General features: G+C 34.1%; 2 protein-coding genes across 2 annotated transcripts; both read left to right on the top strand.

The window, feature by feature from the left end:
* The first annotated feature begins 760 nt into the window (after window positions 1-760).
* RpL36 (ribosomal protein L36) lies at window positions 761-3,883 on the top strand. Its single transcript, XM_085945840.1, has 3 exons — window positions 761-793; window positions 973-1,141; window positions 3,620-3,883. The coding sequence occupies exons 2-3, from the start codon at window positions 974-976 to the stop codon at window positions 3,845-3,847; spliced, it is 396 nt and encodes a 131-aa protein (XP_085801966.1). The 5' UTR covers window positions 761-793; window position 973; the 3' UTR covers window positions 3,848-3,883.
* Window positions 3,884-6,040: 2,157 nt separating this feature from the next.
* LOC147072950 (ribose-phosphate pyrophosphokinase 1) lies at window positions 6,041-8,628 on the top strand. Its single transcript, XM_085946015.1, has 2 exons — window positions 6,041-7,644; window positions 8,556-8,628. Exon 1 carries the CDS (start codon window positions 6,066-6,068, stop codon window positions 7,104-7,106), a length of 1,041 nt encoding a protein of 346 aa, XP_085802141.1. The 5' UTR covers window positions 6,041-6,065; the 3' UTR covers window positions 7,107-7,644; window positions 8,556-8,628.
* The last annotated feature ends 16,890 nt before the right edge of the window (window positions 8,629-25,518 follow it).

Below are 25,518 nucleotides of genomic sequence, written 5' to 3'. Positions count from 1 at the left end.
AAATATTGTATTTTGCATAAAAAAGTTAATTAAAAGTAAAAAACCATTTTTCCAGTCATGGACCAGCCCGGCCTATTATAGAACTGCTACCTACATAATATAATATTTAGTGCAGTAAATGGCCACCCAGCTAGATGAGTCATTTTAATTTAAAATAGTCTTAGACTTAACATAATTATATGTTTGAATATCCAGCATAACGATTATTAAATAAAAAGTATAATAATTAGTAATATAGTTAAAGAAATCTTACCTTCCAAAGTATATTATTTCCTTAACAAAAAGTTAAGCAATTATCAGACAAAATGCAAAACGTATGACTTGGTGTACAAAATGGTCACTTATAGGGTCATTCCTGCTACCTATACAGGAAATAATGTGCTAGAACCGAAGTATAATATGATGTTGTGAGTCACATTCACATATAGGAACAAATAGCCATAACTTAGGTTTTTAAATATCTAATTTTTGTGTTTTACTGCTGAGTGGCCCTCACTGGAGGGTGGCCTACGATTGTACCTCTTACCCTACAGCAGCTGTTTAGGGGGCTTAATATTAAATTAATAAAATGATTTCATAAAATGGAGTATAATTTAATTTTATAAATTCAGTTATATTGTCTCGCTCGGTAAATATAATTGATTATAAAATTTTTTACTGAATTCAAGTGCGCAAGTATAAAATTATCTGTCGTTGCGCTAAAATTATTTTTTACTACACTTGATAATAATATGTATTATTGACATTGGCAACCCTATTTACTTCCTTTGAGGTTATTCTGTCGAAACCTCAGGTTAGCCGTTTTTGAAATCTATATCCATTTATATCTAAATAATCATTAATCTTCATTGAAAATCCTTTTAAATATGTGAAATAAACTTTCTTTTGTTCATCGATAGTTATAAAATTATGTGATAACCCCGTGATACAATAAACAAGAATTATTTTGATCAAGTGACGTTTTTGTTTTAGCATGGCCGATACCGAAAACAAAGCCGAAAGGACCAATGCTCCTAAGAAGCGCAAAATTAGGTACGAAGTTGCCGTAGGCCTCGAGCGTGGCCACAGGACCACCAAACTATCAGCTGGCAAGAAGTCTGCAGACAAAAATGTCAAGATCAGGCCTTCAAGGAGGAAGGGGGTAAGTTCATACCACCACGAAAACACAACCGAATTTCTCTTGTATTTTTTAGTTAATACTAGGTATATCCCGAATTTGTGTTATCTCAGCTTTTATAAATGCCAAAGTTTCCATACACTGAATAGGCTTCAGTAGTAAGCCGTCAAATTATTGTCATAACATGTCGTCACCAACCCTTATTTAAAATCACTAATTTTTTGTAAAGGTGTGATAATCTTACAACGTTTCAAACTGAAGCTGTCAACTAATATGAATGGCACCCTTGTTGACATTTGGAAAGTTTTCCACTTTATGTATGTACTTACCTACGTACATGGCAAGCAGTTGGTGAATTTTACCATAAAAGATCATGCTCCATTCAGTGTCCTAAGGGGCCCGTAAACAAGCATCAAAAATTGCAGATTGCCGATAAAATTGCCAAAAAATAGTGTAACTATTGCCCAGATGCTGGACAATGTATGACCCGACATCAATGTCGGGCAAGTGAGGCTGATGTATTTTGTGCGTACACGTGACTTAAAATAAAGCAACAACGGCCGACAATGATGTTTCTGTACCGTATCTCGTCCTAAATAATCACATTAACAAATCCAAAATAAATGAAGGATTTGGATCGGGCCCTAATGTAATATAAACCAGGAGTTAGTTATTGATAATTATTTATTTAAAAACTTTACAAGAATGTCAAAAGTATACTTTTAATATGTACCTAGGTATTTGTCAAATATAATTAGTGCGATGAAAAAAAAAGTAGGTAGATACAGTTATGAAGAAAGCAACACCGATTACTACAATTGAACGTAGTTATGCAGAATGTAGCCAGTCCACAATAATGTCGAGCTGGGATAATGGCACTTTAGTAACAACATGATTATTAAAAATGTATGTAAAATGTCAAATTGTAAATAGTATTTTATTTCAAGAATAATTTTTTTTGCAGCTTGGCTATTTTCAGCAGAATGTAGAGAAAACCTTCTCGCATCTGATCTATATCATATCTCATCTTTTTTTATTTTTTGTGGACTGGCTACTTTCTGCATAACTATATCCAATTATACTGCCAATCACTTTTCGATTTTTGCCAACTGGAGACGCATTCACTTACGACTTCAATTGCTTACATTGTTCTGGATGCAGACGTTTGTGCCGCTTTGATAGTTGGCCTTTTAATATTTGGATCATTATATAGATAGTTTGGCTTCCACGTTCCATAGCTCAGGATGTAAATAAATCTCATTAATTTGTCCATTTATTCGATGTATGTAGTGTGAATTGACGATTAGTAATAACACAACAATATCAATAACGACACCGAAAAGTTATAATGATGTATTGTCAAATCGGCTGTCATTATAATGTTTTTGTTGTTGCTAGGGGTGAGTCCAAACAGACGCATATATGGAGCAGAGCGAGAATGAAATAGATTTATCTAGCAATTATCGCAGTATTTTCGATTGTATTTGATATATCAACCAACATGCTGTCAGAAAGCGTAGGCAATAGATAGAAAGTTTCAGCAACATAGACTACTCGTATTTTGGGGAACTATTAACGCCAACGAAATTACCGTGTCATATTGCCGTAAAAAGTGGCTTATTTTCGAGCCCCCTAACACCACCTACTGTAACCCAGAAACAAATGAAAACCTATGTGCCATGGCGCATTTCAAATGCCATTGTTTTATTTGGTTCTGTCATTGATAGATTAAATTGTGTTTATTATTAGTAATGATCTTTTTTTTATTGTTTTACATTATATTAACTGGTGTGGTATACGTTCATTGTGATTTCTACATTAAAAATTTGAATTAAGAGTATTTTTGATGATATTGAGTTATTATTACCAATATTAAACACTCTCCGATTGGGTGATGATTTAATGATAGAATTAAATGTAACCGTGTAGGTAATTTATGATGGCTATGAAAATTGTCACTGTTCCCGCCTAGCTTCCAGTAAACTGACGTGTATCTTAATTTATTTTAATCTTGATTCGACTTCTGAAATTGTCCTAGTCCTTGTCAATAACCATTACTTTGATCGAAACTTAGTTTCTCCCTAAAGTCTGATCATAGACGACCATGGAGATAGATTAATTCAATTAACAAAGATTTCCCTTCGCTTTAAAACTTTCTAATTTTGAAAACTTATTTGTAAAAAGTAAATCTTTCTAACTTTGAAATAGCTAATCTGATGGCTGTGCTGTTACGCATCAGGTTTATAATATTGTGTCCCTGCTTCGGATCCTAGGTCTGGCAAAAATTTAACACACCAGACCATGAGGGTGGGAACCAATTATATTCGTGAAGACTGAATGATATCACGGAAACACCTGGGCTGGTGGAAATTCCATTAACCTCACTCATATATGAACGCGGAAACCCATTTGAGGACCCAGTGTCTTACGCATTAGACCGCTGATTGATTTACATCTCCCTACTGTGGCCGGCCATTCATTGTCATTTGTTTCTTTTTCCAGATGTTGACAAAGCACTCCAAATTCGTCCGCGATTTGGTGCGGGAGGTTGTTGGCCACGCCCCTTATGAGAAGCGTGCCATGGAATTGCTGAAGGTGTCCAGAGATAAGCGCGCCCTGAAGTTCTTGAAGCGCCGGCTGGGCACACACATCCGTGCCAAGAGGAAGCGAGAAGAACTCTCCAACATCCTTACTCAAATGCGTAAAGCTGCTACTCACCACCCTAAGTAGTTTTGTAATTCGTAAGAATAAAAGAACCTCCTAAAAGATATTTGTTTTATTTGCAAGTGTTTTCCCAATGGGTCAATGGAGATTTTGATTATAAGATTGTGTATAGATTGCATATTTAATTTTTGACAGTAACCAAGATATGCATATGGCCAGAAATCTATGCTTCTGTCAATACTAGTTAGCATAGCGGAAATAAAAGATAGGTATACAAATTGACTCTACGTCAGCAACAACGCAGGTAGAGTTTACTTTTCAACTTTGTGAAAAAATAAAATCTGTAAGCAGATTCAGAAAGTGTACAGCTGTAAAAATACCTGTTGAAAGATACTTCAATTTTATATAGGCAACCAGAAGCAAAACATTTACCATAAATGGGTCCCATGTTCAAATCCCGGGTCTGCCAAAGTACACATTGTTTTTCAATTTATGTATGAGTCAAGAGTATTGACTTTAGATTGAGCAAGTGACTGATATCCATTTCTCGTAAAAACAAAATCTGTTAATACAAACCTCCACTCTGTGGAGGCCCATATGATCCTATTAGGATCGGACATAGTCGAAAGAAGAGAAATAAATGTCTGAGCAGTGTTAACTTAATACAAATGCATATGTGAAATGACTAATTATTAGCTTTTTATCAAGCTTCGCTTTCTTAATTTATGAGAATAAAAAACTTTTCTCTTACAACACTAATGAATTGAGATTTTATATCTGCATAAAAGTGTGAATTTGAAAATTACGGTTTCAGAGATGGTGAACAACGAACGGTACTTGAGGGGAGTTGACCTGAAAGTTTCTACTATCTATTTCAGTATCACGAGACGATGGGTGCGCATGGGGCTATGTTTTGATGACTCAGATCCTTACTGGTCACAGAGTCATGCGAGCCTACCTGCACCGGTTTAAAATAACATCTGATGGCACGCGACCAGGGTGTCCTACATCTACCGTTGATTGTCCATGCAAGGTGTGACACAATCTGAACTTTTTATTACAGTTACATGCATCTGAGATCTGCAATCAATGTAATAAAAAGAATCAAAATAAACGGTAAATGATTTCTGCTTTTCAGATCCGGTGATAGCAGTCATAAGTTGGGATAAGTATATTCTCAGAAGATCAGTCCTATGCAACATTTATTTTTCCATTATAAGTCGCAGTTCCCAATGAATACAGTAAAATATTCATCAGAATCACCGCCGCCTTGCGCTACAAAGAGTTTTGCAAGGTGGTTTTATAGGCCCTAGCCGAATTCAAATTAGCAATATCCGATTAGGGTAGATGAATTGTTTTCAGTAATGCTTTCTTGTCAGCTGACACAATTTTCCGTTGAGTATAGTAGTTTGCGTGTGAATGTGATAAAAAATACCCTTAATTAAATTATTTTACCTCTGGATACCATTTGGAAAATGCTGTAGAGTACACTGACTTCAACCTCTACGATATCATTTGGAAAATGCTGTAGAGTACACTGACTTCAACCTCTACGATATATGGGGACCATGGGCGGATACTTTGTTAGTCATACTTATATGTTTTTATTGAACCAAGAATACAGATTGTGATGACAAGTTTTTAAAAATCAATTAAAGCGGAGGCTATGAATGCTATCAAGTTTTGTGATGGGGTATCGATATATTATTATGTACCAAGTATTGACAATAAAATAAAGGCACATCCTTATCAACATGTGTTGCGATGTTTTCTATGTAAAGTTGGTACTTCCTATCACCTGAGCTGTCAAAAAAATCTTTTAATACCATAATTAGTAAAAAAGCAAAGAGATTGGACTCTAAAAAAGACATTAATTTAGGATAAACTTTATTTGGAGCCGTATAATTTTAAATTCCCTGATACTAATATCCAAAATAGGCGTATTGTGGGTATCTTGTCAACATTTCTTAATTGTCTGTGGTAAACATAGTTAAAATATTTTCTGCATAGTAAACGTATTATAATCTCCGATTTTTGTGATAAACACTCAATATTAACATGATAATTGCATCAATTCAACGAAATTAAAAATAACACGGAAGAAATCGTGAAAATAATTTCGTAACCACCGGTAGGAATGGCTTTTTTTATTTATTTAGTATGGCAACCGCGTTGAAGAATGTATTTTCCGTAAACACGATTATTGCCGCTCACAACACCGTCTGTCAATTAAACGCCTTGTTTCGACGCACGTTTTTTAATCAGCAAGTGTGTGACGCGGGCTATGCCCTTGTATTCTACACCAGTCGGTGCTAAACGGTTATTGCGGGCGAGCTTAGAAAAGCCGAAACTCAATTTACAATCTAGAATGCCTAACATCAAAGTGTTCAGCGGCACGTCGCACGCCGATCTGGCGCAGCGGATCGTCGATCGGCTGGGTATCGATTTGGGCAAAGTCGTCACGAAGAAATTCAGTAACCTAGAAACCTGCGTAGAAATAGGCGAATCCGTCCGCGGCGAAGATGTATACATCGTTCAGAGCGGCAGCGGTGAGATTAATGACAATCTCATGGAACTTCTCATTATGATAAACGCATGCAAAATCGCTTCAGCTTCTCGCGTGACAGCTGTGATCCCGTGTTTCCCCTACGCACGCCAAGACAAAAAGGACAAGAGCAGGGCCCCGATCTCGGCGAAGCTCGTCGCGAACATGCTCTCCGTCGCCGGAGCCGATCACATAATCACAATGGACCTGCATGCATCCCAAATTCAAGGCTTTTTTGATATCCCAGTAGATAACCTATTCGCCGAGCCTGCCGTCTTGAAATGGATCAAAGAAAATATCACGGAGTGGAGGACGAGTATAGTGGTGTCACCCGACGCCGGCGGAGCTAAGCGAGTCACCTCTATAGCCGACAGACTCAATGTCGAGTTCGCGTTGATCCATAAAGAGCGTAAAAAGGCTAATGAAGTCGCTTCGATGGTGCTCGTGGGCGACGTCAAAGACAGGGTCGCCATTCTCGTAGACGATATGGCCGATACGTGCGGGACTATCTGTCACGCTGCCGAAAAGCTTCTGGAGGCCGGAGCCACAAAGGTCTACGCGATCTTGACTCACGGGATATTTTCCGGGCCGGCAATATCGCGCATTAACAACGCTTGCTTTGAAGCCGTCGTTGTCACTAACACTATCCCCCAGGATATACACATGAAAGACTGTCCGAAAATTCAGTGCATAGATGTATCCATGATGTTTGCCGAGGCCGTGCGCCGTACACACAACGGGGAATCTGTGTCATATCTATTTTCTAATGTTCCATATTAAATCTTTAGGAATTTTTATTTGTAGATGTAAGATTTGGAGATCAATATTTACCCGCGGTTATGAAGATGATTTTTCCATTACTTTCCATCCTCAGCTGATTCTCATTTTTAGCATAATTTTTACTTTAAGAGCATTATTGAATTATACGGAAGGCCCGATAACATGGCTCCGCAAAATTATAAACTAATTTTTATTTTCATTTATTGTTAATAAAAAAAAAAACAAAATTATGAATATGACCCATGAACCTCATCTTGTTTTATTAAAGTAGTCACAATATAGTAATACTAAATAACTTCACAATGGTAAGCTGACCTACTCCACATATATTTAAAAAAAAAAATGGTTTTATATTTCCAAACGACTTTCATAATATCAAATTGTACAGTAATGATTATTTGATATTTATTGTGTTGACATTAAATTTTCATTCACATAATATAAGTATCTAAATTTATAAAATAAATGTGGAATAGTTCATTCACCAACAAATGTGACAATGATATCTTTACTTTTTCGAAGAACTTTTGATAAAGTGGTGATCCCTTAGACTATAGATACATCTAGACGCCACCCGTTGCATTGCTAAATGAAGCCGCTTACCTTGCGTTTGGTTTGTGAGCGAGCAAACGCATTCGTCTACAAATGTTCGATATCATAGACCATTTTGCTAGTGCTCGCACTAGACGCTCAGAATTAAAATATAATTTTCTATTTTTTTACGTTATATAGTATTTTTAAGCGGTCAAAATGCAACCATTAGATAAAGATATCTATAATTTAAGTTATTTCAAAAAAACACTAGGTCACTGATATTAAAATATATAATAAAATACAAATAAATTATCACGAACATGTATCAACTTACCTATGAAACGTTATACCATCTTCTTGCTTATCAGTACGGCTACCACATTTTAAGACAACACACAGAACCATCTTTTCTACTTAATTAACTAAAAATATTTACCACTGACTTTATGTTTAACACAAAAATATCAATTTTAGCAACACGAGCTCGCAAGTTATCGACGCTGTGTGAAGCGTTTTGCCCCGATTTGATGGCGATATTTTTGGAAACTAGCTTACACAAATGTAGACCTTTTATCTTACTCTAGCGCGTGTCAAAGAGATCGTAAGGGTGCCGAATACTTTCTCACTCGCACTCATGCATCGTTTTTGTTCAGGCCTTGAGTAATACTAAATAACTTCACAATGGTAAGCTGACCTACTCCACATATATTTTTAAAAAAAAATGGTTTTATATTTCCAAACGACTTTCATAATATCAAATTGTACAGTAATGATTATTTGATATTTATTGTGTTGACATTAAATTTTCATTCACATAATATAAGTATCTAAATTTATAAAATAAATGTGGAATAGTTCATTCACCAACAAATGTGACAATGATATCTTTACTTTTTCGAAGAACTTTTGATAAAGTGGTGATCCATTATTGGGCAGTTATGCATTTATAAGTAAGCCATAGACAAAATATACTTTGATAATATTTTAATGTCTTGATATTTTTATGTTTACCTAATAATTATCCCATTTTTTTTTAATAAATAGTAAAATTCTAAAAATGGCAATTTCAAATTAAATAACAATTTTATTTCCTATCAAACAAATTACATATACTGACAAAAAAATATTTAAAATACACAATATAGCATTGATTGCGGGAGATGTTTTGAAAAAAATTAAATTTCATGATCGACAATCATTTAAAAAAACTAAATAAACGTTGAACGAAACAATATAACTAAAAAAAATCTAGTTTACTCTGTTGGCCTCTCAGTTTACTTTGGTTTCACTGGCGCTCTGACTATTGTATGTGAGTAAACGAGAAAAATATGTCCGTGATTTCACTCACTATGACAATACGTGACCATGTCAAAACAAGTATGAGAACAATAAATAAAAATCGATCGCGATACGATGAATTCGCACTCGTCGGTGTCGCAATGAACGAGGGTTACCTGTCATATAGTGTAATCAGTGGCGGCTCGTGGATAAGATATCTAGGGGTGCTGCGGTTGATTAAAAATAAAAAAAATGTTTATTTGGATTATAACATAAATAATTAATTGTATTAATAAGTAATTAAAATAAAGAACTTTGCATAAATTGCTTGCAGAAATTAATTTTAACAATGTTAATTAGTCATTAAAAAGCTATATTTCTTTCCTCCGTACGCGCGTGGGCTCACGTACGAACGCAGATACGGCGATACACTATTGGGCCTGCAGTACCGATCAAGATCCCAGCTGCGCCCATTTGAGCATATTCGTTTGAAAATGGTACTGGTATATGATAATTATTGGATATATTGGTGCGCAGGCGAGCTTAATTCACGCTTAAATAATATTGATATTTTCATATAATATACATTAATTTATGTATATTATAATATTTCATTTTTCTCAATTTGCTTGGGGGCGCTGCAGTTCCGCAGTCCATATGGACGAGCCGCCACTGGATATAATACTCCAGTCAAGCAAGTTATCTTGCTCTATAAGACCGTGATCAACAGGCCGCACATACAATTTTTGTGAGTTTTCCCGCCCGACTTCGAACACAAATTACTGGCCACCGTCGATTGATTTGCACAATCTAAAAAATTAAACAAACGTCTATTTGAATAATAATGGAATACTAAGCCACAAATTATCAGTATTACAGCGATTGTAGTAAAAGCTTCGCTCTACATTTAACGTGTGTCATTAAAAATTTGCGACCTGTCAGATACTGCCATAGTAATATCGTGAGGCATAGAAATGGTTAACCATAACCACGGTAATTTGCTATATTCTGTATTAGGTTGTCGTTATGTGTTCTTTCTTCCATGTTTCGAGCACCTTGCAGATGCCATTCTCAAACACCTAACAGTAACTACACTTAACTGCATTATCTCTTGAGAATGGTCCCTACAACAAGCGAAATGGATAAGGAAGCACACATGATGGCAGCCCGAAAACATAACATTTTGCATGTGATAATCTAGTGTTCTTCAACCTTTTAACTTCCGCGGCCTGGTGAATATGAGAAATATTTCACAGACCGGTATTAGCCAGAAATAAGAAGCATTATAGATATAATTTTATTTATTAAATCTTATGTTTTAAAATTTTGATTAGTGCCACATCTGCTGCTTCTTTGTCAGCAAATTTGATAAACGTGATTCCAGCATTGTTTCTGAGAGACGAAGCGCTGCATTAACTCTTTGCTTTTGCTCTGATTGCTTTTTATTACTGACATACATACATACATAAAAATTCTTTTCACATAAAGAGGAAGTCGAAAAAATTACCAATAATCTGATCTTTGTAATTCGGAGATGGATATTCTTTATCAAAGGATCTGCAAAATTGAGACAATGATTGCATTTTATGTCTGGACGTTTCTTTCTCACGAGGATCAAGTGTGCATGGTTTAATATCTTCCAAAAAGGGATTATTAATCCAGAAGTTAAAGGTCCGCCTCTACGTAGACCTTAATTTTCAGAGAAATATTTTAAAGTTTTCAGCTAACGCTTTTAAATGTTGGCTAATATGATGTTAAATATGACTTTCTGGTTGATATCAGCAGCATTCAAAAATTCTCCCAGCATTTCATCTAGTGCGAATTCCCCGAATCGTGTAGCGATGTAGTCGGTTGATAACATGGACACTGATTTAGATGAGAAAATATCGTCGGTGTTTTGTAAAAAGGGCGAATCAACCATTTTGGCGAAATCGAGATTGTAATGAAAATACAATATGTACCCCACTAGCTTTATTGTGTAAAAACGGCGAATTTTTATCTCCACAGGAAAGTACTTAAAAACGATAATCGACTAAAATTAAATTAATTAAAATTACGAAATAAAAACAAATGTGACATATTAGGCCTTTTAAAATATTATATAATAATACCTATTATAATGACAGTATTCTTTCTAAGCTTTATTATAAACTTGTTAGATATTTATAATCTACAGGTAAAAAACAAATAAATGTCAAAAGTTAAAAATCCTCCTCCTGTAAAGTAGCATTTTGGTTAATTCGCCCTTTTTACAAAACACCGACGATATATGTACAATGAATCTCTCTTTCATGTTCATTTCATGAACACCGTTTCCACCTCATACTACTGTAGCTGTTAATCAGTCAATTTATATAATCTGCTCCAGTCCGTTTTTTCTTTTTCTCTGGCTCATATTCAGACATAATTAATAGGGTAACTAGATATATCGCGAGCCGAATACTACAAGGTTCTAAGTGTTCGTCCTTGAAAAAACAATCCCAACAATGAAATAGTATTCTAAGCTGCCTCATTGTTACTTTTGTTTCTCCAAGGACAAACACTTAGAACCTTGTAGTTCTCCACTCGCGATATGATAAATATAATTGTCAAACTGACACTTGTGCAGAACGCGCTTCGTCTCGCCCATAGACTAATAAATATCATTACTCTCGCCTTTTCGCCAGTGGTGATTGCCGACGAGGTGTAGCCACAGTGAGTAGCAATTTTGCCGATTTTTTACATACACTGCGCGCTTAATACATAATCTGAATACGCGAGCCACGTTAAAACAGTAAGCGAGCCACGGGTTGGGCATCGCTGGTCTACACTATGATAATACGATACAGCTGTATAAATAATAAATAGTATATTCTTTAAAAAATGAAAGTATAATATTTTACTCAGATAATTGAGATGCTGAGAATTGAACAAATAATATAAGAAAATCATAACTAAATTCTACATAACTTTTTTTAACATTCTGTATAGGTATGACTTTTTCTCAAATGATCGATTATTATTAAAAAATATATACCTATTTCTTTATTTTTGTCAGTGTGTCAAGTGTTTGAAGAGGTACAAGCCGGCAAAAACATTCAAATTACAATGTTGCTATGAAATAATAACATTGTCTATCTCTACACCTACAGCATCGCATCTATTCTATACACAAGACTGCTATCGAAGTAGTTTATCATATTTATGTATTGAGGTATTATAATTGTTACAATAATTTAGCCGTCAAAACTGTCTATCTCGCTTTATAAGTTAACATAGCCAAGAGAGGTGCTATTAAAACATAGCACTTTTTGACAGTTCAGATGGTTAACTTATTTTAACAATCAACACATTCACTGCTGACCAGTTAATTACCACAACTCGGTCACTGCTAAAGACACACCTGGCGTGTAGCAATTAGCATGATAATTAAATGTCGTAATTAACTGGTCAGCAGTGAAAGTATAAGTATCTAATGGCCACACGCCAGGCGTGTCTTAAGCCTCAATCACATTGAGCTTCTTTACGAGCTGTGTGTTGGCGACTTTACAGGTAGATTATAAATTCGCCAACAAACAGCTCGAAAGAAGCTTAATGTAATTGAGGCTTTAGCAGTGACTCAGCCGTCTCAATACATAGATATGATAAAATAAAACTACCTTTGATAACCGCCTTGTGTATAGAATGTCCGTAATAACATTTTATACACAGGAGTTTATAGAGTGTTAGAAATATTGATGTTTCTTTGTGTTTTTTAATGTTTTTTTAAAGAGGACAAATCAGGTCAATTACATATGTTGCTATGAATAACATTATCTACATTCTACACCATGTCCGTGGGATATATTCAAATGTTGGGAACACACTTTTTATACTCTTTAATACAATGCCGTTAAATGTTTAAATCCTTTTTCATGCATAAGTTAGTAGCGCTAAAGTAAAAAATGCTCCTTTTAATTCTCAGCGACTCAATTATAAAAAAACAGTGATTCGGTACAATTCATTTAGTATTGGTTGATACAGAATTTCATGTTAACATAATATACATATTAATTTCTTTCATGCTAAAGGGATAATTATATTTAAAGAAATCTATGTCTACAAGCAATAAACTGCATGTCTTACACAATAATTGTTGCTGATAAAGTGATAAACATAATAATATATTGTTTTGGAAATCAATAAGATTGTTGTTTTGAACTTGTTTATTCAGTGTATAAAGATTGCTTCACGGTGCCATAAAAACTCAGTTCTGGGCACACAATTGAAAATAATTTCCTGGTGCCTGCCAAATTCTCTTTTTTTAATTTCGACAAAAACAAAACACATTTCTAAATAAAGGACAAAAATACATTGTTGAAAAAAATAATTCTGAATGACACCATGCTAAAATATATGACAGATGATTACTTATAATCAGTATAAGGGAAGAGCAGTTTATATTTTATTATTATCATCTGAAAAAAAACAGCCACTTTATTTTATTTAAATTAATTTATCAGCGTGTGTTAAATTAAAATTGTCTAGAATAATTGTATTTTTGAGGCAGCCTGTTGTAAATTTCCGACAGCAACCCTGGATTCCGCGGAGTAACTTTCAATACCAACTTACGAATTAATTTAGACATTAAAGTAAATTGTGATTTACCTCTTCATGACATGAGATATAAGTTTTTTTACGAGGATCGGTTGTTAGTCATTCGTTCTGTGCGTTGAAAAACGGTTTGCGGGACTCGAACTTGCAACCTACGGATTTAGTTCTGTTCATTACTCCCACATAATATAATTAATAATTATACATAAATTTCTCTACAATTTTTAACAGTTTCAGAAATATCCGTACAGTAGAAGTTCGTTTACCTCTGCACAGATTGGGGATGAAGATAGTCAGGATAATGATAAATCCAGATAATCGAAAACAAATACAAAAATGTATTTTTAAATCTTAACTTTTTCTCATTTTTTATTTTATCGGGTTTGTTTTGTACCTATTTAAAAAAATCTTGGATTTAGTGAGATTCAAATATGCATCGTTCATTGTGGTATGTGTTTGAATTTTTCTAATTGGAATGTTTCTGAGGCTTTTCAAAATGATGTAATGCTCCGCAATAGCCAATATGCGGAAAAAGTTTATGATTGAAAATAGCAAAACTGTCTGGCCTGGATATCTACATAATGTGTGTGATCAATAGTTGCGATGTTATGCCACTGGGCTATTAAAATTTAGATAGTAGCTATAAATAGGTATCCGTAGGCAATTTGAAAAAGTGCCAGTCACTTGTTTATTTGAAACCATGGCAACTTGTAAAAATATTTTCCCTGCACGTTATCTTATCAGTTAAAAGATTTAAATGTGAATCATAAATTTCTTCACAAATTTAATATGACAGGAAACATTGAATTTATAAACCTTTTATCTCAATAATTACAGAATACGCTGCATTCTAATATGGCTTATCAATATTTTTGACATTAAATTGAGAAATAGCTTTTGATACTATGTTGCAACATAACAATTGAAGGACTGAGGCATAGACTAATATAACTGAGGATTAAAGTATTACAAGTGTCACATTATGTAATAAATGTGTTAAGTCTACGTGTAATAGCTGATATACTGGATTATTTGTTAGGTTACATTAGGTTTTCATTCGTGAAATCAAAATCGGCTATGAAAATTGAATTAATGTTCATATTGAATCTAATAAAATTGGTGACCGTATAGTATACGGTAATCTCTTTTCGATAGAAAACTCACGGCGAACTGTGCTACGGTGAAATGTTTTACGTACAATTTTCTTGAAGAAAAGGCTGGATATGGGAAAACAGGCTAAGCTCTTGAATTGTCCTCCGTATACATTTTTCAAAGTTCGGTTGATATGGGTCTTTATGGTAACATGTAAATTGTACGTAAAACATTTCACCGTAGTACAGTTCACCGTGAGCTTTCTAACGGAAAGAGATGACCGTATGCTATACGGTCTCCAATTTTATTAGATTCAATATTAACATATTGACTGTTGACTAGATAATTACTAATTAATTACCACATTTAAATCATTCGACGCGGATGACACGGCTGCCGTGTCCCCGTTAAGCGGCCGATCGATCCAATTAGCATGTTATTTAAATGCGGTAATTGAAAATTAATTGAAAGGTACGCAGCGATTGTGTTAAATAACATGCTAATTATATCTAATGGCCACTTAATTGTTACGCGTCGTTAGCGTCCAATGAGATTTCAATTTTCATAACCGATTTTGACAAAATTCAAGAATGAAAACCTAACCTTACAAATAATCCAGTATATCGACTATTTTCAAAATTTGTTTGCCGCGGGCTTCCTGTTAACCGACAAGAACCGTGTTTTATTTAGACACGAATTTTATCTCAGTACTATATGACCCAAAGAAGTTGGACAGTCAACTATATATTTCCGATACAACATATCAAGTGTGATACGGCGAACTGCATACGCACAAATTTCTGGACACGGGTCTTTATAGAGTGCCGTGACTCATTACTGTAAAACAACATCATGCCCCACTCGGTGGACCTATTAATGCATATTACCCCGTTTACCCGGCTATAACAAGAAAATGTATGTGTAAACACATATGAGTACCTTGGTATCAAAGTGGGACATAAGCCATTTACAAAATTTTACAGGAGACTGACAAACATGTGTGAAAAGTGACCGTTTTTCATATAACATACCAACTTTAAACTCAAAAATCTCTATAAAAACTACCGTTTTTGATACTTTTAGTGGATTTTTTGAAAAGTGCATCACTTGCACTACCATAATCAATTAAAACATGAATTTAGCGGGAGGTGGCGTATGTCCCACTTTGATACCAAGGTACTCATATTATCATGCAAGTTGCAATATTGCTTGCATGTACCAAAATAGTTCAGAACCTTCTGAATTTCCATGCAATAATTGGTAAATTGCATCGCGGTGCGCATGTGCAGCAGAACGATAATGGCGAATCTCCCGGAAGAAATATAACTACACATCACAGAATATTTTGACGTCTACCGATTATCTACAAATCTGTCAAATAGCATCAATACAATGACAACATCGTGTCTTCCATATGCTTGAAGATCGAGATTGGAGAGATAGTCAGCACTTTTACGTGTAAACAGTTATCGCGATAGTTTAAAATATACACTATTGGTGCAAATAAAACAGGTGTTATATTGTTTTGTAAATTCTTATGCAGTTTCTTAATTAAATACTAGTCTTCTTCTTATTGTGCCATCCCCTAGCGGAGGTCGGCCACCATCAAGGCGATCTTAGCTCTGTCGTCTGCTACCCGGAACAGTTTGGTGGAGCTGCACTCGTACCAATCACGGAGGTTCTTAAGCCACGAAATGTGGCGCCGTCCTCCGCTACGCTTCCCATTGATCTTTCCTTGAATGACAAGTTGGGGAATGCTGTATTTTTGTCTTCTCATAATGTGGCCGAGGTATTGTAGTTTCCTGGTTTTGATACTACGTAGAACTTCTCGGTCCTTCCCCATTCGGTTGAGAACTTCAACATTTGTCACCCGGTCAGTCCAAGGAATTTTGAGGATGCGTCTGTACAGCCACATCTCGAAAGCTTCAAGTCTCCATGACATCTCTTGGTTTAGCGTCCATACTTCCATACCATAGAAAAGAATTGAGAGCACATAACATCGTACCATATGCAGTCTCAGACCTAGGTTAAGATCTCGATTGCTAAGGAGGCGTCTCATTTTGAGAAAGGCGCTCCTTGCGATCTCAATTCTAGTTTTTATTTCCTGAGACTGGTCCCATTTCTCATTGACCCATGTACCTAAATATTTATAATGGGTCACACGTTCGATTGGTTCGCTGTTAATGACAAAATTTGTGTCGCTGTTTTTGATACTAGTAATAGCTTTGTTTTCTTGAGGCTCATTTTTAAACCATAAGAATTTATATAATTATAATTAATACTAGTAAAGCCTTTAAATAATGAAAATTGAATAAGGTATAAATACAAATTCATGATTGTTTAAGCAAGCTTTACATATTGTAAGAAAGGACAAATTATAACATTTATAACCTCATAGTTCTTTGTTATATTTTCTGGTGATTCGATAACATCATGCGTACTTCCTTCTTTATATAAGAATGTATAAAAAACAATTTGATTTGTCAGCAAATCTAAAGATTTGCATTTATGGAAAATAGTAAATGACGGTAATTTATGATTTCGACAACATTTTGTGCGTCATATTCATTTATTATTTGTATAAATTGTTGAATAAGATAATGCATTTTACTTATAAAATAAGCTCGAAAAGATACATAGGTAGGTAGTAAATAATATTTATAAATGTTTATCTATAATATGCATGTTTTGATATATTGATAAATAACATCTTTCATTGACCCCAAGGTTTGATTACAAATTTACACACATAAAATTGTGAACATTAAATTATATGAATACCAAAAACTCCTGGAGTTAGCCAATTTTCTCACTTCTTCAGATCGTCATGCCAGCGTTCCGTAGGATATTACAGAACTTATTATTTGTACTTACTGTCTTTTCAAATCTTAGATTAAGGGTGCTTAAGATCGCCTATGACACCACTTAAGCGTCGATGACATTAAGCTACTTTACAAGCTACAAGCCAGCGAATTTACAATCTGCTTGTAAATTGTGTCATCATTGAACTAGCTAACTAGCAGATTGTAAACAATCTACCGAGAAAAGTTGAAAGCTGGTCTACTTTACTCGCTACTCGCTGGCGTGTGGGCCGATCTGCGTCTGCGCAGTAAAGGCGAACTACTCAATACGTCCTGTCAAATAGTATCAAAAATGACAGTTTCAACTCACTTGCTTATTGGCTTCTGAGGGAGTAGAAAGTTTTGTGTGTCACCGTCACAATCACACCAGCTGATTCGCCCGATTTTAAACTCGGCGACTAGCAGCTTGTAAAGTAGCTCAATGTCATCGACGCTTTAGGTAATAGTGCTGCAGATACCCGCATGAGGTTTTATAACTTTCTTTTTAGACCAAACCCAACCTAACATAATCTTAGTATGTGATAATGATGCATCGAAATGTATGAAAATATCAAATTTTAAATTAACAATTATTGGATCGAAAAGCATCTGTGCTTCTCAGAAAAAGATATTTAATATACATTCGAACTTGGTTATTACGAGGAAGATGGGACCGACTGAATTTTTCGTTATAAGCATTACTCGTTATAACAAAGAATAGGTATTTTTAAATGAACGGTCACATAACACGAAAAGTTGCAATTCAAACAAAAATACACAATTAGAATTTTTCCACGAAACAAGCATGGCATTCATAAACTACAAAAGAAGTCGTTTATTGTAATGAACGCTGGTAGGTACCTACTGACTTCACAAACCTTTTTTTTACATGCAATTTCAACCATATGCGTGGATATTTTTTCAATATTGTCGGTGAAAACACCAATTAGGTAGGTACTTAGACACTTATAGGCCATCCATGGACTGAAACCGTATGCGGTTTCGAACCGTGTGCTATACTAAGCTTATCTTTTCTGGTCGGAAATATATTTCCACAGAGTATATTATAAGCATCTGATCGTATCCGTGTATACCATACACTTACACTTACAAATTTAGTGAAAATATATTTTCATGAGCAAAAATCATAAGTTTAGTATGGCACACGGATCTAAACCGCATACACGTTATGGCTGCGATAATACGTACTATCCGCAGCAAATCCATGCACGTGTAAATGGGGTATTACTAAAAATCATTGAGGTATACCTATATGGGCCTTTAATTATGTCTCCAATGGCAAATGAAAAACCTTCTGCCCCTATTTGTCGTACAGGGTCTTGATTTTTTTGATGGAAAACGAGTTTGGGAAACAACCCTAGGTTATTAATTGAGTTAGCATTTATTTGGTAGAATTCCATTTTACAAGAAATGAAAATATAATTAATATTCATAATAATATTATGAATTTGTATACTTATTATTAATTGTAATATTATTAATACTTTGAAAACCCTAAGTGGGTTTTTTAATGGATATCAAAATTTATCAAAATTACAGTGTTCGAGTACTTTGGTTATTTATTGACATTATTAATCAATTAAAATATTATTAGTATAATTGTCTTAATCGTGTGTTTAAATTATATTTAATAGTGGCGACGAATGCATTACCAAATTTTCATTAATTATGTGATTACTTTTGGATAATTCGCGATTAATTTCCAACTGTTCGAGTAAATTTAATTTTAGACCTTTATTACATATATGCAAACATTCTGGCGTTATATTATTACTGATGCTATGCGAATTTGATATCAAATGTTTAGCAAACTGAGAATCTGTTTTACCATTCCTGAAAGACCGGATGTGTTCTTCGAAACGAGTTTTTATTGGCCTGCCAGATTGACCAATGCAGCATAGACTACATGTGCCACATGTTATTTTATAAACTCCGGCTTTTCTCCAGTTTGTTGATTTTATCTTTAGCTTTAACCCTAGGTTAATTTAACTAATTTGATACCCTACCTTAAAAACCAGTCTCTCAATTGCTATTTGGAAGGAGGAAAAGACGAATATCACAAGCAATCATGCTCTGGATTTAAATAAACATTAAATACCGATCGCAAGCGCGATCTGAAACCTACTTATTTAGGAATCTTGGTAATGTATTCATTTCGGGGAAAATACTAAATGAAGCAATGGTGGGGTCTGTTATGTGAATCGCAATAAAATAATAACTTGAAATCAATTTTAATAACTAAATCAAGGATGTCAATGTAGATATTATTGTTTTGTGGTCCTGTAAATCGTCACCGTTTTAGCAAAACCATCTATGTGTCACTTTTATCAAAAATGACTTTTAAATACCAAGTCATTCCTTATTTTTTTCTCTATAGGCCAGTAAAATGATCTATGTGTTGGGTAAACTCGCTCCGAAGTTATTTCAAAAAATAAAAAACAGCTATGTGTAAGGTTCAAAAACCACGGTTCACAAAAACAACTATGTGTATATTATAGTAACATATAGATGGTATTTTGATATCGAGAGTGTAATGTTTTTTTACAGTTTGGCTACACATAGTTTGTTTCTATGTTATATGCTATGCATTATGGTCTTGCACGACGGTTTGAAAGATGCTTTCTCAAAAAGAGAGACAGGAAATATTCAATAATTTCTGGAAGATGCCTACATGGTCAATAGGGTATAGGCGAGAATTAATTTAAAAGTTGGATAAACAACTACAAACGTCTCGATGACAGTGGCCAATTGAAAGCAACAATGACAGGTAATAAGAATCTGACTGAAGATAAATAATTGGTAGTGCAACCAAAAATCAAAACGGAGAGATTTGTGGAAAAATGTTACATTATGGTTGGATCTAATTCCAAAGTTCCCAGCCATTATTGCAGAGAAAATACCTCCAGGGTGTATGTGGAATCGTGTTTCCGATCCAAAATACAAATGCATGATGAATATAAAAAATGGTCTCTGGAAAATGGTCATTCAGCAGCAGAATATACTCCAGTATATTTACCACCAAAAAATTAGTATCCACCAACCACGTAAATATCAGTGTGCCATCACTGCCATCTGCTGTAGTTATAAAATGAAGAATGTTTCAGAAATGGAATACAATAGCCACATTATTAAAAAAAAAAAAAGATGCAAGAAGACCAAAAATTAAATGAAGGAGAGTACCAGAAGTATTACTGGACGGTTAGTAATCACAATGGATCTCCAAAGTGTGCTGCTATGTCCAAAAAACAGGCACAAATGTATTATAAACAAAAGCTGCAACTACACAATTTCACCATATACATTCTTCATAATGTATCTTCTAATGAATTTGTCTCATCTCATCGAAAGCAGGACAATACAATGAAATAATTCTAAAATCGGATGGGTGTGGATATCGAAACCGAAATAAATTATTCGCTACTGCTCTAAGTTATATCTTTAGAGAGAAAAAACATCGAGATTCAACAGCTTTTTCTTGAAAGAGGCCACACCATGATGGAGGCCGATAGTGCACATGCCACCTTGGAAAAGTATTTTAAGCCTCCAATATATTCACCGTCTGATTATATAGCACGTATGCGGCTAGCAAGACCAAAACAACCTTATAAAATTAATGTCATTGATTTTTAATTTTTAAGAATTATGGATAAGATTAAATCTGGATTAAGTTCAATCAGACCAGGAAAACGAATCGGAGATCCTGTTGTATATGATATTAAAATGTTACAGTATCTACCAGATGGAACAATCTTTTACAAACTCAACTTTATCAGTGCAACCGTTTGACTGCCTTTGTAATATATATAATGAATCATTGCCAATATCGCAGTCGAAATACATACATCTTCAGGAATTAAAAAGTGTAATAGAGAAAGATCACCACTATTTCTACGATAACCTAACATTTAAACCTGCTAATAGAAAGTAAACGAACTTATAAATATAATACGAGTATCATCTCACTATTGCATTAATAATTAATAAAATGATATTGCAATTATTTATCACTAACGCACTATGTATATTTCAACTATTATTTATGTAACAGTTTTTCATGAGTTTATTATTATTCACATTTTGATGAATAAATTAAACTATGTGTATTTACAAAACGGTCAAAACAACTTATGTGACATCACAAACTGTATTTTTATTATTTTTGTATTAAAAATAAAAGATTTTTGTAAACAAAATAATAATCTTCGACCATTTTCTGATTATAATAAAGCATTTTTCATAATTTTAATGTTTAAATGTAACATTATTTTTTTATTCAGTTTTATCCTTCTCCTGCACAATTTGAGAAAGTGCACATAGATGGTTTTGCTAAAACGGTGACGAAATGTAGAATATGAAAATTAAAAAGGCTGCATCATTTTTCATAACATGACTTTATTAATAACTCATTTAGTGCTAACACCGCGACCGGCACGGTTTTGGAGCAGTTGGCCATTCGATATAATTAACGTGTTATTTAAATGTAATTAAAACTTCATCAGTGATTGTGTTAATAGATAGATATCAAAAACATCAATGTAGGTACCTAACTAATAACACATGCAATATTTTCTTAATAAAATGACACAGTTTAATCCAAAAACACGTAACTGAGATAACAGAATCATAATATTATAATCTGTTTTTGCAGTAAACAAGCATTACACAAATATTATGAAATTTCCATCTATCCATAAATTTAATAGAAAACATTAGAATATTGATACTATTGACTTTGGAATGCGATGCAAATTGAATACTAATTGGGAAGAGTTTTATAAGCATACCGTATAAGCATGAGGTTCGATATTTTTGACTGAAAATATGACATAGTTAGAGCAACACCAAGTGAGAGAAATTAATGATACAATTAGCTTCATGTAAAAGCAGTCATAAATAATAAGGGTAACAGTATTTAACTTTACCCTATGTAATTCGTGCGCAGTAGAAGAAATCGCTGTCTGCGCCATTTCAAGATTAAGCTGCTCCACTATTATACAGTCGGAACTTGGTTATTACGAGGAAGATGTGACCGACTGAATTTGCTCATTATAAGCATTACTCGTGATATAACATTTTTCACACCACGTTCTATTTAACCATAGAACAAAAAAAATCTGAAAACCATCGTAAAAATCCCCGAAACAAGCATGGCATTCATAAACTACAAAAGAAGTTGTTTCTTGTACCTATTGACTTCACAAAGTTTGGATTTTTACATGCAATTTCAACCATATGCGTGGATACTTTTTCAATGTTGTCGGCGAAAACACCAATTAGGTACTTAGATACTTAACTAGTGTCATAAACGTAATCCGATCCCGGCGACATTGGCTTAGTTGACTGCCCGGTCGAATTTTATTGCTTCGGGTCGAAAATGTTGTTTTTAAACGATCGACACATTAACAGTTTTGCTTGGTATACCCGAGAAGTAGCTCGTTATAAAAGTGAATAAATCTATGGAGAAAATCATAAACTAAAATGTCATCGAATGTTTCCTCATTACATCCGAGACCTCGCTATTTCCGTGATCGTAATAACCAAGTTCAATTGTAGTAAGTACGATCTTATCAATGATTAGAATTTAACAAATACAATATTATGCAGTACTTATTCCATATTTTTAACCATGTCAGCATTTGAGCCTCCACGGGATGAATGCATGTGCAATTAACATGTGGATTTGCCAGACCCGGGATCCATGAGATAAGCCGAAGCGATAACCACTCGGCCATCATGGGCGCTTAATTAGGCTTTTAATAAGCGTCAGGACATCATTGTTAACTAAAATTCTGTTGACAATGTCCAATTGAATGTAACGAAACCGGTCTTGATGATTGTTAAATAATGTGAAATTGTGTAGGTATTTAGAAATGTAGAATGTCATGTATTATTTTAATAATTAGAGAGACCATTATAAATTTAAGAAACCACTAAAATACATTAAATAATCAAGACCGAGGTATGTGCGTTAACAAATTAATATTAGGTATGACTTACATAAGTATAGAAAAATGTCAATTTTGTTTTTTTATTCTGCTGCAGTTGGAAAACATTCATGTTCACATGTCATGAATCTATGAAGAGATAACAAGACCCAGCAGATATTTTATTTAAAATTCTGATAAAATAAAACAATCAAATTAAATATTTCTTGTTATTTTATATTCTCCCAGAATCCAGATTATTCGAAAATAGGGAATAGCCTAATTTATTTTATTATGGTAACCACTAAACATGGTTCTAATGGTAACATTATCAGCGACAGTGCCAATCGTACTATAATAATAATTATAGTATTTGTACTATAACTTTTGTCTGTGTACTAGCTCAGAAATATTGGGAACTGAAATGTCTAACGGGTAAGGTGATAACAGGTAACTGACTCGAGTAAGGAAGAATCCGGCTTAAACTTACACGCGTGTCAAGAAAACATTATACGTCGAATACAGAAAACTGCTTTCGTTTATGCATTTACGCTCATTTAATGTTGGTGCACACACTATTGCACGTGCATAATGCGTGCTTCATTTTCGTAGGACACTCACCCATTCAAAACCCTGCATCATGATGCAGCATATTGAATATAGCCTATCGGTATTCTATTTATTATCTGTTCTGTGGTGTACTATGTACGATATAAAACAGGTATAGTACGCCCAAAATACTATAATTTTCAAAGAGATTGGACTCCTTCAATTCTCTTTGATAATTTTGAATATCGGAAAAAATCCGCATAACGTACTAAAATTTCGATATTTCCGTAATATAAATTGGTGCAAAGTCAAAGAGATTGGACTCCTCCAATCTTTTTGTGCAAAGTACTATAATTTCGAAATACTTATAAGAAAATTTGTAGAACTAATGGTCGAAAAATATAAAAAAATCCCTTGACTTCGGTAATGAAATTTCTTGAATTCTTCGGTAAGCATTTTTGGTCGGAAAAGATACCTAAATAAAAAGGGGTCTCTGAGTTTCTCAAATTCTCCGTTATTTTTTTCTGAGAAACAAAAAAAACTATACATTTTCAACAGAGATGACAACGCGTACTATATTTTCCCCCAAATACTATAATTTTGGAGGTTCTGTACTATAATTCCACTTTGAAAAGATGGTAACAATGTCGGCCAGTGTTGCCAACCGTACTATAATTATAGTATTTGTACTATAATTTTGGTCCGAGTACTATGTAAAACAGGTGTAGTACGTCCCAAATACTATCGGAAAAAATATGTAAAAAGTACTAAAATTTCGACATATCCTTTAAATAAATTGTTGCAAAGTACTATAATTTCGCAATATAAGAAGATTTGGTGAACTTGGAAAAAAAATTGCTCGAAAAATGAAATTTCTTGAATTCTTCGGTAAGCATTTTTGGTTGGAAGAGGTACCTAAAAAAAGGGGGTCTTGGAGTTTCTCAAATTCTCCGTTATTTTTTTTCTGAGAAACAAAAAAACCTATACATTTTCAACAGAATCAGATGACAACGCGTACTATATTTTTTTCCCCAAATACTATAATTTTGGAGGCTCTGTACTATAATTCCACTTTGAAAAGATGGCAGCACTGATGTCAGCAGTGTTGCCAACCGTACTATAATTATAGTATTTGTACTATAATTTTGGTCCGCGTACTATGTACGATATAAAATAGATATAGTACGCCCAAAATACTATAATTTTGAATATCGTACTATAATTTAATATAAAAGTACTATAATTTCGCAATCGAGTCGTCTCCGAAATTTTCTTTTTCCTAAAAAAAACGAGCCGACTATGAAAAATGGGGAACCTGCGGCCCGCGGCGAAATATTTACACATACTACTAAATTCTCTGTTATTTTTTTCTGAGAAACAAAAAACCTATACCTACATTTTCAACAGATGACAACGCGTACTATATTTTATCCCCAAATACTATACTTTTGGAGGCTCTGTAGTATAATTCCACTTTCAAAATATGGCAACACTGGCTGTCGGCGACAGCTAAAAGTATATTAGTTTATGATTAGTCTATGGCAGTCTATGGCGACAGCTTCCGTTGGGTTTGTTCAGAGATTGTGATTGTATTTTTTGTTT

This window comes from Rhyacophila brunnea, unplaced genomic scaffold (assembly GCF_057557595.1).
Source record: "Rhyacophila brunnea isolate RB1 unplaced genomic scaffold, BYU_Rbru_1.0 scaffold_19, whole genome shotgun sequence".
Classification (NCBI taxonomy): domain Eukaryota; kingdom Metazoa; phylum Arthropoda; class Insecta; order Trichoptera; family Rhyacophilidae; genus Rhyacophila; species Rhyacophila brunnea.
Note: the sequence above shows the minus strand (reverse complement) of the source record. Positions and strands in the feature narration are given on the sequence as shown.